Source organism: Anopheles funestus, chromosome 2RL (assembly GCF_943734845.2).
Source record: "Anopheles funestus chromosome 2RL, idAnoFuneDA-416_04, whole genome shotgun sequence".
NCBI lineage: Eukaryota > Metazoa > Arthropoda > Insecta > Diptera > Culicidae > Anopheles > Anopheles funestus.
In genome coordinates this window covers 1,369,021-1,383,237 of record NC_064598.1, presented here as the reverse complement: position 1 = coordinate 1,383,237, position 14,217 = coordinate 1,369,021, and the positions used below count along the sequence as shown (strand labels likewise).

The 14,217-nt window shown below is 43.9% G+C and overlaps 1 protein-coding gene across 2 annotated transcripts in view; it reads right to left on the bottom strand.

Moving 5' to 3' along the window:
* The window catches only part of LOC125761539 (protein sidekick-1-like), a 102,464-nt gene that overhangs the window by 13,164 nt on the left and 75,083 nt on the right, over positions 1-14,217 (bottom strand). For both annotated transcript variants that reach the window (XM_049422753.1, XM_049422752.1), the window contains exons 2-3: positions 13,133-13,284; positions 12,841-13,051 (exon numbers count right to left, since the gene is read on the bottom strand). In XM_049422753.1, the coding sequence (XP_049278710.1) occupies positions 12,841-13,051; positions 13,133-13,284 (363 nt within the window). The remainder of the gene's footprint in view (positions 1-12,840; positions 13,052-13,132; positions 13,285-14,217) is intronic.

The following is a 14,217-nucleotide window of genomic DNA, read 5'->3' as shown; positions in this document are numbered from 1 at the left end:
ACCTCCCCACACCTCCCCCCACGGGGGCCTCCGGAAGTGAAGAGATAAAAATGGCACTACCGAATGGACCTTCTGTTATCCGGTACCAGGTTTCCGGTTCCGTGGCTAGCTGAAGTTCGGTTGAACATACCAGATTTCGGGTTGATCATTTTTCATATTCAGACAGAATCCTAATTCGGATGTACGGGGGGCGCTGTGGAAAGCGAATATGGAAACTGAAGGGATTTTCTTTCTTTCTTTTTTTGCTGCTATTGGTTTACCCCAACAGTGTTCAGATTGTTGCTTTTATAGTCTTCCACACCGATCGGTGGAACGAAGGCTTATCGTTCGTTCCGTTTGCGAGAAATGGCACCCGTTCAGAGTTCTTCCACCTCGAGCAAATGTTCGAAGAGACGAATCATTGCCACATTTTGTGCAGCGTCACAGTGTGTGTGTGTGCGAGTGGGTGTGTTTGTTTTCCTACCAATTCAATTTCAATTTCTATCACTCGTTTCGTTTCGGTTTATCTAGGAGAAAAGTTTAATTCCATCCGCACAATGATTCGTTGAGAAATGGCAAAGCTGCGGCGGCGGAGGAAAATCATCATTCCGCAGATCTTTGTTTTCTTTGTGGTCAGTGTATCTCAGTTTCACTGCATTCAGTCCAGCCCAGTCCGAGTCCCGGTGCCAGGCGGCTGTCATCGAACGGATGGTGCAGTTGCAACGTACGAATTAGGAAAGCTGACTGATTGTGAGCCTTTAAGCCGGTCGACCGTTGTTCTGTTTGACCTTTCTCTTTGACGTTCTTCATCGCTCGTCGTTGTTCATTCGTCGTTCAATTCGCTTGCTTTCGTTGCTTCGCCACACGGTACCAATATCGTCCCCGTGTCGTGTCGTGTGTCAGCCAGAATCGGGAGTTTCGTATTTGATTTCCTTCAGGTGCTGATTCAGCGCGTTCCAGCGCGGTGCGTGCGCGCGATTGCTGCTTAGGGCGAAAGATGATTTAACGGATTTATGATTGGTAGATGACGAGCGTTTTGTGGCTCGTAAATAGCAATCAGTGTTTCGAGACATTGAACCCGTGGTCGTACCATTAATGGACGAAAAGTTGCCGTACTTGCCGTCGAACCGAAGCTTATGGTTGGCCAACAGTCGGGGCAACCGCGTTGGGATTAAGCAAAACGTCGAACGTGAGCTGCAAGACCATTTTCTAGCACTTGTTTGCGCAAAGTTTGGTCTTTGGGGAGGTTTTCTTTTGCAAAGTTTTGTGTTTTAACCAGAGGGACTGATAGGGAGTTGAATAATGCATGTAATAAAAGCAAACCGAAACACTATGGTTTAGTGATGTAATATAATGCAACAAATATCGATTAGATTTATATTACACCGTTTTCTTTCGCCTTTTTCTAGCTTCATTACATCCAACCGAATTGGATAATTTTATGAAAAGACACAAATTATGACCAACCAACTTGAAAGTAGTTCATTGTGCCTTTCGGAAGCCAGTTACATTCACTATTGTTCTTCGTCTTTTGCTTTGCGTCTCGAGAATAGTCATGATTGGCATTCCCAACAAATACTCAGCACTCAGGCAGGAAAGAACTCTCTCTCTCCGTCCGCTATTCACTTTACAATGATTATTGTCGTTTTCCGATCCAACCAGACCAAGCCGTTTTCTCCTTTCTTTGGCAAAGCAGTAGAGTTTTTTTGCTGTAATGCTACATTCCAGCTCACTTGTTAAGGTTGCTTTTTGTTGGTTTGTGTTTGTTCTGCTTCTTTTTTTGTTTGTTGTTTGATATGGAAATTTCATCTCGAACGGGATGACAATAGCCTTTGGGGAGAGGGTGTGTGTGTGCACGTGAAAAACTTTGCCCACACAATCGGTCGATTTTCATGCAGTTTCCTTCGATCGGTCTCCCGAGCGTTCGTAGCCCCGATACGGATACGGTCCCGATCGGAGCACTTCACTCGATAAATGTAAACATGAAAACTTGTCCGTTTGGAACGGAAGCGTGTTGAACTTTGACCACCGACCGATGGCCATCCAACACACGCACACATCCACACATACACCCACAGTAAAGCGGATGTGTAGGAGAGCATGACGACACAGGAAAGGTTTCGATTTTCCTGTGGCACATCGAATTACTCGTGCATCCAAAGAAGGATTTGCACTATATGAGTGCAAGAAGAATGAAAAGGTAAATACAGCTCTGGAGGGCGCAAAAAAAAAAGAAAACAACAACAACAAACTCGCAGACATGCACGAATCAAACTGAGCAATGACCAGACAAACAGATAAACTCATTCCAAACCGACCCGGGCACTTGGGTGGGTTGGTTTGAAAAGATTGGCACACAAAGTGCACAAGATGCATCTCGCCATCCGTGCAGGACATCACAAAGCGTGCAAACACACGCTGAAGAGGAAATTGAACGCTTCGGTTTGAGCTTGCGGACACACAATACAAGTGAGCAATCGGACGTGCCCGGTCGAAAAGCTCCCTCAAGATCAAATATCGAAAGTCACCGGAAGCGTACGCTTCCTTGCCGTAATTTCGAATTCGTTCGGGCTGTGATCAAAGCACTGTTCGATCGCCAAGAAAGACACCAAACACCGTACGCTAAATGATGAATGAGTCTTGCTAAAGCCTGCCAAAGAATGGTCACTAATTGTTAGTTGGAAAGAAGTGAGGAGGTTATTTATTTTGTCAAAATGGCAACATTCTATCACACAGTTGAATGATACTTTTTCGCCCAGAAGCATAGACGGATCGATATTATTCAGGACAAGCTAAGTGACGCAATTCCAAAGATATTTTGAATCAAAGCGGCAACGTTCATTTAAAGTTAAGCTCTTTAAAGTCTTTTTTCTTTATTAACTATATTTAAGGTGATCTTCGTAACGACAAGATATTTTTAGGCGAAAAATGTGTAAGTGATTGTAGACGATTGCTCTACGGAGGAATTACGGAAGGCTCACCTTGAAATAGAACAGCACGTTAATGGTACAGCACCACATGATCATTAGAGTTGTGGTAGATCATTAACATTGAATGTGGTGTCTTTTGTGTGGAACCTACAAGAAAGCTTCCATATGTCGGTGGCAAAGCTTGGGTGAGGTGTGTCTCGAAATATTGATATTTTTAAAACATGATAACTTGACGTAACGGTGAGAAAAGAAATGACTCTCGAATGGGGCGAGTATTTTTGATTCTGGCCCTGGCAAGAAAATCGACCACACAATGTACGTTCAAAATGATGTGTCATTCATTTCTGGTGAATGCCCTCCCGGGGGCACTAATAGGCACCCTTGCCGCGAACGAAACCACTTTTAATGAAACTATTTTGGAGTTTCTTCTATAACGATTGGCTTCCCGTTCGGTTAGAAAATGGAAAATTGAGGTTCCATTTTTGTGTGGACTAATGTTTGTGCGTCGATATGTCACGAGCAGAGAGAGAGAGAGCCCGGATTGACCGCAACCTAGGGTGGGGGTTTGCCAGCATAGAGCAATGGTTACCGAACTAAACGAATGACGAGAGACCGGTACGATGCATTCGAATGACGAATTCCTGTTGCTAGTTTGTTGAAGGATTGCGGTTTTTCTGCAGCAGGCAAAGGGCACACTGATTGTCAGTCGGACCACTGCTAACCGCACACGTACGGACGGCAAACGACTGCGCACGTAAAAAATGACTTTGGAGATGGAAAATCGTGTACCTGTCGAACGGCGAACGGCCAGGCCCGGCGGTATGGTTTTTGGGGCGGAGAATGTTTGGTCAATTTTGGATTGGCTTTTTCCAGTGCCACTGCCAGCCATGGTGGTTTGACCGTTTCGGGTTTTCGGGCCTGAGTTTTGGTTCATTGGCCACTATCATGCTGTTGATGGCATGGCGATGGTCAACGTGACCGCAGGCAGATCATTCGTTTGTCGAACCGAACGAAGCTATGCTTCGGAATGGGTAATTTTGGTTCGATTTTTACACACACACACACACACACACACACACACACACCGATTTTTAAAGGTGATCGGATGTGGTCATAGGTTGGGTGACTGCGGTGCAATGTTTTGCCGCATGATCACAACCAACAGTTGAAGAGAGTTTTTTCTACAGTTCTCCTCACTCACACTCACTCACAGACCCTTGCACTAAGTTATGATTTCGGTCCCGGTGGAATGTTTTTGGTTGGCTAATTCTTCCCTATTCGCAGTGCTGCTACTATTCCGTTTTCTCCGAATGAATGTATTGAAGCAAACGCATTTGATGCGAATTTAACGCGGGCAAAACTTTAGCCAAGAACCTTTTTTTGTTGGCAAAGAGTTGTACCTTTGTGTGTTTGCGGTCGGCCGTTGGTTCGTTGGTTGGGCTAAAACTTTTTGATGGCTTCAGCCATTCGGAAAACTGACAACTTCAATCCACCTTCCAGCCTTCACGGTCACGGGTTTTTGAGGCCGGCCGCAAGGACCTGCAACCGCGAAATTTCATAGCCCCAAATACCTTGGTACGTGAGCCGCTCCCAGTGAGCCGCTCCCAGTGAGCCGCGGTGAAGAGTTTTTGGCGAAATAAATAATAAAATGGTTTACGGCCGCGGTTCCATAGAGACAACCGTTGCAGACAACATCAAGCCGGAGCTTTAGCGGGCGTGCTGAAGACAGTGAGACAGAGATCTTCGCCTCTTCAGGCCGGGTTTACGGTACGTTCCGTTTATGGAGTGAAGTTTAAGCTGCTTCTGATTTATTAATATTTGTGCTGATCGTAATCTCTTGAGAAGCGATTCGGTGTCTTCTATCTGTGGTACGGAGCCCACACAGTAGGAGGTTGGGTTCTCGGTGTGCACGGTGCTGCAAAGGAATGAACATACAGCATGGAAGGGTGTGACACCCCCGGTGGTACACCTTGATTGCTTAGCTTGTTATAAATAATTACGACTTTTGCGAAACCCCTTCTAAGGAACCGAACTCACTGCCACGGGACGGTTCCCCGTTGGTGCGGGATGATATTGGACATTTGACTTGAGCTACCATGCGTCTCCATTTTTGGGGGTGTTTCGTTGTATGGCTGGTGATAAAATTAATAAATATTCCACGAAAGTGCTTCAATTGTGGTACTTGATCATGTAATCGTTCTCAAGCTAGCGTTGGTTGCAATGTGATGCTTGCTGGATCAAACTTTGCTTATCTTTGATGTGAAGCGATTTATAAAAAAGTGTTTACGTTCAAACAATTATCATGACTGTGATAAAAAATACCAAAAGACTGGCATTTGCTGCTCGGTTAATGGTTTCGAAAACAAAAATAAAGAATGCCAACGAAATTTAAAGCAAAACGAAACACTCGCCACCCTGAAGGTGGTACAGAAAAAGTTCAGCAAAAAAAAACAAACAAACAAATGGCTGAAAATGGAATCACCACCAAAGTATCACTACTGGCGCACGAAAGGAACAGAATACCGAGATTGGCAATCAGTGCTTGAGCATCGTGTAAACGCTCTGTCGGGTAATGGAATTCTGATCTTTTTCCGTTCCCTTTTCTGCCTTCGTTCCGGGTTCTGGGGTTGCAGGTGTCTGGCAAGTGCTAGTTGATAGATAAGTTGCTGTTGAACTTCGACACAAGTGCCCTCGTTTTGGGGCACTGTGGATCGAATGGGGTGAGCCCCAACGGGTCAACATAAAGGGGTAGTTGTACTAATTACTTTTGCTTGTTACCCGACCTGTAATCCTTGCCCCTCTGGTGGGAGTTCTCGCCCCATCAAGCGCTCCATCATGAGGCAAAGAACAAACATGGTCCACCACGACATTGCGTGTATGCCTGGCGGTCGTATGACCGAGATAACAAGTATGTTATGTATGTGCGTGTCCTTTCGACGACCACGCATGTTTCCCGGCCCATTTCGGCTGCACTAGCTGATGGCATCGGTGTGCGGTTTGTAAAAGATAAAAGAAAGTGAAAGGTACAGTCCTAAGGGCGCACTACCGAAAGGTGCCGAAAGAGCACAGTAAACGGTGCTTGTTTAGGGTACTTCTGACACATGCAGCATTCTCTGTCCTCAAATACTGGTGTCCGGTTCCCGATCAGGACTGGTATGAAATACAGCAAAGCTCAAGCTGTGAAAGTGATACCGTGTCAACGACGGTCCATGTCGACTGTAACCGTCCCCGAAAAGGGTACACAAGCTCGAAATCCGTCGCCGACCCCATGTACCCAATGGGAAGTAGGGTATCAGTCTTGAGGATTACTTTCATTACTTGTTTATATTTATGACGGTTACGTGTTCGGAAAGTTGAAGAAACATGAGCGGCCGAGTTGGTCCGTGGCTCGATGTGTGCAAATCCGGGCTAAATGATGCGTCCATCGGTTTCTCCGCCTTTAGTACTACTGTCGGATCGGATTTAGAGATGTGTTTGTTTCCGGCGGTGGGAAAAAACGGGTAAGTAGCACAACCAATGGTAAAGAGATTATGTCCAGTTTGCTCCTTCTAAATGTCATACAATACGAATGCTGCGCGCGCTGCATTATTCGAACGTAGCAATTCGACAGGAATTCGCTGCGCTGTGCATTGTTGATGCAAGGCATTTCGGGGCAGGAGTGGGCAGGAATGGCAGGGTGAATCAGTGGCACGAATGCCAAGCTGTACAATGCTGGCAATTTGAGCCGGTAAATGGAATGGAAAGCATTACTACACGTGAAACTAGCTGTATGCAGTTTACCGACTTTCAACCAGAAACGTGGCATTGTGTCCCTTGCCTTCATGCATTCCGCCTGTCCTCGATCCGTCCGTTTGTATCCGTACTAAACGCTTCGTGTTGTACGCTGATGTAAAGTTAATGTAGGGTGGAGAATTAAATTTCAACCGCAGCTTGAACACAAAACTTTACTACATCAAAACCTCTACTGGTGCTGGTGATGGTGTCGAGGGGTTGGTAGTATGGCAACGGTCAGACCCTGCTCGAAGTAGTGGCAGTGTTCGTTCACACCCACCCATCCCTTTCCGGTTATAATGCTACACTCCAGCACATGGTAACTTTATTACTGTCAGAATTTATTACGCAAAGTACGTTGGCCATTTTTCTTCCTCGTACGGTTATTTGCAGTGACAGCTCTCCCGTTGACTCCCTCTCTCTTTCTCTCTCTGTCTCTCAGCAACATACCGACTTGGGAAGCTCATACTGATGCAATTTGTACAATGTTCTGTTTTCGATTGAGCTGAAAAATGTTTTTTTTCATCATCGACCTTAACGAGCAAAACTTTAAAAGTGAGTTTTCTTTGATTTTTTATAAGCACTGTTGATTATTGAACGATAAATGTTAATAGTTAAAAATCCAATATGTTTATGAAAGTGATGACAATTATTGATACAATAATTAACTTCTGCTCAACAATATTTTAACATTGAACAATATAATCCTCACCTTTGCTGGAATGCTGGAATGGAAACCCAATGGAAGTTGTAAGATGTAGAGATGAGAATAACAACTCTTTTTAGTGAGTCAACTCAGCGTGTATGAGTCGTTATTAGGAGTCAGCTCGTTTGACGACTCATTTCAGAGTCATTAAAAAAACCCGGCACAAACATATAAGTTAAGGTTCGGTCATCTTACTCACTCATGAGTGTAAGCATGTAGCCGTGGTGAGTCGAGTTGCAAAAAGAGTAAATGCGTGAGTTGAAATGAAATTTTCAAATTTGAAATTTTGAGCAATTTTGCAAAAAAAATTAAATTGATTTTTTTAATGCCAATTGGTTGCAATAAGCTTCTTTTCACTTAAATAGTGCTTTCAATAACATAAGGAATAAAAAATAAGAAAAAAATTAAAAAAATCTAAAAATTTGAAAATTTCATAAGGCTCATTTTTGCACCAAGTTTTGCCTATAACTCGGTCGGTATCCAACGGATCGCCAATCTTTAACCTGTGGTCGATAGATGGCACCCATGGCTACATTTTCTTCTTGGACGGCCATGCCCTCAGATGTCTGTGCCAGAAGTTATTCGAGGATGCAAGTTCCATACCCTGTTTGAGAAAATGTAAAATTTTCCTCATTTTTGCACCAAGATTTGCCTATAACTCGGTCAGTATCCAACGGATCGCCAATCTTTAACCTGTGGTCGATAGATGGCACCCATGGCCACATTTTCTTCTTGGACGGCCATGCCCTCAGATGTCTGTGCCAGAAGTTATTCGAGGAACCAAGTTCCATACCCTGTTTGAGAAAATGTAAAATTTTCCTCATTTTTGAGTAATTTAGCAACATTTATAAATGTGATATATTTTTATGCGAATTTGTTGCAATATGTTTCTTTTCGCTCAAATAATGCTTTAAATTCAAAAAAGAATAAAAATCAGAAAAAAAATTTTAAAAAAATTTCCACTCGAAAATTTCATAAGGCTTACCCCTTGCCATTTTTTTTGAGAAATTTTGCAAAAAAATTTAAATTGATTTATTTTAATGGCAATTGGTTGCAATAAGTTTCTTTTCACTCAAATAATGTTTTAAATTAAAAAACGAACAAAAAATCTGAAAAAAAATTTAAAAAAAATTTCCACTCGAAAATTTCATAAGGCTTACCCCTTGCCATTTTTTTTTGAGAAATTTTGCAAAAAATTTAAATTGATTTATTTTAATGCCAATTGGTTGCAATAAGTTTCGTTTCACTCAAATAATGTTTTAAATTGAAAAAAAGAATAAAAAAACAGAAAAAACTAAAACAATTATAAAAATTTGAAAATTTCATAAGGCTCATTTTTGCATCAAGTTTTGCCTATAACTCGGTCGGTATCCAACGGATCTCCAATCTTTAACCTGTGGTCGATAGATGGCACCCATGGCCACATTTTCTTCTTGGACGGCCATGCCCTCAGATATTTGTGCCAGAAGCTATTCGAGGAACCAAGTTCCATACCCTGTTTGAGAAAATGTAAAATTTTCCTCATTTTTGAGTAATTTAGTAAAATTTATAAATGTGATATATTTTTATGCGAATTTGTTACAATATGTATCTTTTCGCTCAAATAATGCTTTAAGTTAAAACAAGAATAAAAAATCAGAAAGAAAATTTAAAAAAAAATTCCACTCGAAAATTTCATAAGGCTTACCCATTGCCATTTTTTTGAGAAATTTTGCAAAAAAAGTAAATTGATTTATTTTAATGCCAATTGGTTGCAATAAGTTTCTTACCAAATAATGCTAGCATTTCAAATAATGCTTTAAATAAGAAAAAGAAAAAAAATAATAAAAAAAACCAAAATTTTTGAAAATGTCCTAAGGCGAACGACACACGTTCAATACAACGTTTCAACTCACTATCTCACTCTTACTCACTCTGCACATCTCTAGTATGATGGCGCTTCATCAAACCATCGACAGCTGTGTCGACGGCTTAAAAAGTGATGCGAAATAAAAACACCAGTCAGAAGCTAAAGCCCTATGCGCTTCAACGGCTTAATGTTGCTTATCGGGGAACAAAATGCATTTCGGATGGATAATTAACTGCATGCAACTGGCGATGATTGCGGACAAATTATTAAATCAATATCTCGTTATACCGCCCCAACGAAAGAACACGCCACCGATTGGAATGAAAACTGCGGGAAAAAGGGCCGATGCTGGCGTGCGATGATGACAATGCGACTGCAGCTAATAGCACCCCGGAACACCCAACCCAAACAGGCCCGAAAGCACCGCAGGAACAGCTTGTTATGGTTTCGTGACGCTGATTCAAGCCCGTACCGATTGGCGCCTCCATCCGACTCAACTCTCTTCCAGTGTCTTGAGAACCGCTTGTTTAGGCTCGTTGAAAGTCGCACAGAATGCAGCCGGAATGTTTCATTTGCGCGTTTTGGCGTGTCATTCGGTCGGGGACCGACGGGCGTGGAAATTGTTTCCGTTATAAATTAGTGCCTTTCATCGCCTTGAGAGCTTGCGAACCGGGAGTGTCTCACTCGTGTGCTGGCAACAAGTCATCTAACGCCAAGACGAGTCCACATTTTGCTACAATCTTTCGTTCTTTTTTATCCTTCATTAAACAATCGCACAATTGTGTACCAAGTGGAAGAATTTTTGATTGAGTAAAGTGAAAGAGTGGTAGTGGTGGTGGAAAACGGGGTGGAAAGAGGAAAAATTGAATGTGAATCTTTTCGCAAATAGGAAAGGATTCGTTCCTTTCGCTGAAGTTCGTTACGTTCGAACACAGGGACGGATCAAACCCAACCATTCGCCTTCAATTCCTCTATTATCGGATTTGCCTGTCAATGCACCATCATCATTTTATGGGCACCGTTCGTACCACTCAACCATCTCGACCGTGCGGAGCGGTACCGGTTCTGATTCGGCTTTTTAAAACGATCCTTGATGTTTCCGTTCCGGTGGAGTGCGTCTGATTGAATTCAAATTGGATCCTCGTCGGACAAGCGACGTCAGAATGCGTAACGTTGTCGTTTCGCATCCATTTTCCCTTGAAGGCTAGTAGCGCATCATGGATCAGGAAGCCTTTCACCGGAAGATGTTTAGGAGCTGTTTTATTTATATCAGAACGAAAAACCTTTTCCGGCATTAGTCACCCCGATAAGCTTCATTTTCCCGATGTGCTTTCGGCTGTGCGCTAAGGAAAAGGTCACATTAGGGGACATCGGGTATATACATCACATTACGCTTGATCCAATTCGATTCGGGGCCCTGATCTGATCCCCGCCCCCCGGGCTGGCCGTGATTGTTCGAGATCAATGTAATGGCCGGTTCGTGCCAAGGTCAACCAATTAAACCCATCCCATTCGTTGGTGAAACGGATGAACATTGTCAACAGTTTGGCCGAAGAAAGCCATCCGCTTGTGCTTGTCGCTAGCGAAAGCTTACAGAACGTGTCCCTTTTCTTTATACATTTAAACGGTACCTTATTCATGGGTTGTTGTTATTGATCGCATGCCTCACAAACGCCGATTGTATGCAAAAGAAAGGTCCAATCCCAGACACTCATCCCCACCCAAGGTGACGCCCGCATTAAAGAGCAGGTCATTTCAACACCTGGACCATGGCAAAACCGTCTGGACGATGGCAAAAACCGAAAAAAACATGACTGTTGCTACCCATACAGACCGTAAAGAAATTGGTATTCATGCCGATTCGCCAATGTTCGACAAGACCTGCGTTCCTGTGTCGGTCAACTATATCCGGTGTCGAAGGGCGATTGGTCGAAACATCAACATTCATCCGTCGTTCGACAGGATCCGTGTGCCATTACTACACTTCATGTACTTATGCAAACGATTTGCACGTTCAACGATTCCGTTCCAAAAGCATCCATGCTGTCGGAACGCTCGTGCAGAGCAGAGAATGTAAATAGCAGCCCGGAACCGGAGCAACACTTCATGGCTAATTATTCGTATGCAGAACTTGCAAATTGTACACCATTCTTAACTACCAAGGTTGGTTGGATGGATTTGAAGGCAGGATCTATTACGTGCCATTACGATAGTTGCCGATGTAAAACATACAATGGCTCGTTTTGTGTATTATTGATTCAACAATCGCGTCAAGTGCCGAAGTCTCTGTACAGCAAACGTCAAAGCACGGTGTACCGTAGAACGAATTCCGATTGAATGTTAAAGAGCAAAACTGTTAGGTTGTTTTCCTAACACTGAGCATTTGCATTACCTTACGGACAAGCCAGCAAACACTAGCCAGCATACATAGATAACTATATTTCACTTCAGCTTAATTGTGTTATCATTCTTGAAAGGCGTTTATTAAATCGGTGCTCAATGTTAATTTCAAATGAACAATCGGTGTTTGATATGTTTTGTTTTTGGTTTGAAAACGAAGAATAAATAGAATAATCTCGGTTCTCGGGACAGGAGTTCGAACGAGGCCAGGCGAAAACAGATGTACGCGTTGGTCCTTGCGATCTTGTGACGAAACAAACCAAGAACAGCTTAAAGTCGTTAGTGCATGGGGTGTCGTTCGTTTGCAATGTACCAAATGTCAACCCGGCAAGTGGGTAATTGTTTGAGCAAAGTTCTCGCAAAAGTTATCTTAATTAAATTATCCCATTATCAACTCAGCTCCCGGCAGAGGACTGGGCGGGCTGAGTTGATACCTAAGCCTCGTCGCAGTATATCAGCGCTGGAAGCCGGATAGACTATCGAAGTCTCGAGAGTCGGAGAGGCCTTTATCTAGCGCAATGCATACTGTCCTGTGCTGGGGATGTCCGTCCAGTGCAGGGTTTGCTGAGCAGCTGGATACCACAATAAAGGGTACTACAATCCAACCGAGCTAAAGCGGGCAAGCATTGGGGGTTTGTTTAAATTATCATTCGGCATTGAGTCGAACACACTGTCACGCACATGCACACGAAGCACTTGCTTTCAAAAGGCTTACCAATGGACAATGGCATGCGGATCCGGTACAATGCGGACCACCTGGGTCGAAATCTGGCGATTCTCAGGACCGCCCGTCGGGTGGCTGCGAAAAACAGTGATAGCCATGTAGTGTCGTGCCTGCAATAATGGACGCCAGTGGACGACCGGTGGTAAGTTGATGAAGTGAAAGCTGACACATAATTAAACCGATGTCCGCTTTCCTGCCTTCTCTTGTGTGTGTGTGTGTGTGGGGCTGTGTTTGTGTGTGTGGTTACACCTCGAGCAGAGTCCCCCCTTTACGAGTAGGATGGACAAAACACAGTTACACACACACATATGGACATGTTGGTGGACGCGGATTCAGATGAGAATCCGGCCTCGAATGGATGCCCAGTGGACGGCATTCTTTAACCATTTAAGTAAAAGGCAACCCCATTGGTGGTGAGTGTGTGTGTGTGTGTGGTAGGAGAAAATGAGACAACATGGGCACGGTGAAATAATGTACTTACCCACTACGTTGAGTCGGAAGGCTTGGGAAATTTTTGGCTCCGTCGATACTTGACACTCGTAGGTGCCGGAATCCCGTGGCTGGGGTGAGGTGATGCGCAACGTCCACTCGTCGCTGCCCTCGGTGTGCAGCGACTGGAAGCGCTGATCGTTCGTGTAGGTGAGGATGCCCACGGTGAGGATATGTAAGTCACGTTTTCGTATCCAGGACACCTGCGGAGCGATGGCAACGGTGCGTTAGACAGTAGCGCCGGAGGTATGTAAGAGGAACAACGGGGGGGGCCCAACACTTACCGCTCGGTCGCCCAGATTTCGGACTCTGCAGTGCAGTAATGCGGATTGGCCCACGGTGGCGGTGACCTCCCGCTTTGTGCTATTGTCGAAGTAAGGCTGCGCAAAGGGTTGCTCCCAGTAGGATTGAACTTCACCACTGATGATGTTAAGCACTGGAAAGACACGAAACACGAGAGTGGTCAGGAATGGACATGTTGTGGGCTTACGTAGCACAACGCACTGGCCAAGAGGATATGACATTTGGAGCGAGATAATTAGCTAATATCCATTAGAGATCTGTTGGCAGCCGTAACAGAATATTGTCTCGACGACGAAGCGTGATTTTTTTTTGGTTATTTAAATACCAACATGTTTAATGTATTTTCTAGCAAGAAGTTATGTAGCCCTAATGTAATCAGTGCCGTTTTATTTCCATTTCATTATGACTGTTCCGTGAACGACCAGGCGTCTCCATCGGGCGAGAATTAGTATGTGCTTGCTGTGTCCCGAGCATTGCAATACGCTTTTAATATGATGATAAATCGAAAGAAAAAGCTTGGTTATCTTTTGATTCCTTAAGCACACATATCCATCTTCAATTCATCATCAATCACCACACTACGGACTTGGCTGCAGATGTTTGAGATCGCATTAACTTCCAAAGCTACTGCTTCACATCTTGCGGATCCGACAATCGGTTCTTTTCGCTCGCTATTGTAAACGGAATTTCCACCCAAAAAACGAAACGAAGAAAAAAAACGCACACCCATACATTTTCCTTTTGGGATGGTTTCCATTCACATTCACATATGGATCAGATTGCATCTTGAAGCACGTGATTGCACTCCACAAAATGGCAAGGCAGTCTTTCAATCACACTCCATCCGTGCAGCACGGGGGAATGGCACAATGGCAGAGAAATTGCACCAACTGCTTCTTCTTCTAATGCACCAACATGCTGCACAATGCTGCAGGCCAGTGTGTGCGTTTATGTGCTCCCGTCTGCTATGTGCACGTCAAAGTCAAATGATTGCATTGGCGCACATACACACATTGAACGACAGATGTATGTGTCGATGAAATTCACCTCCCTAAACCACGAACAC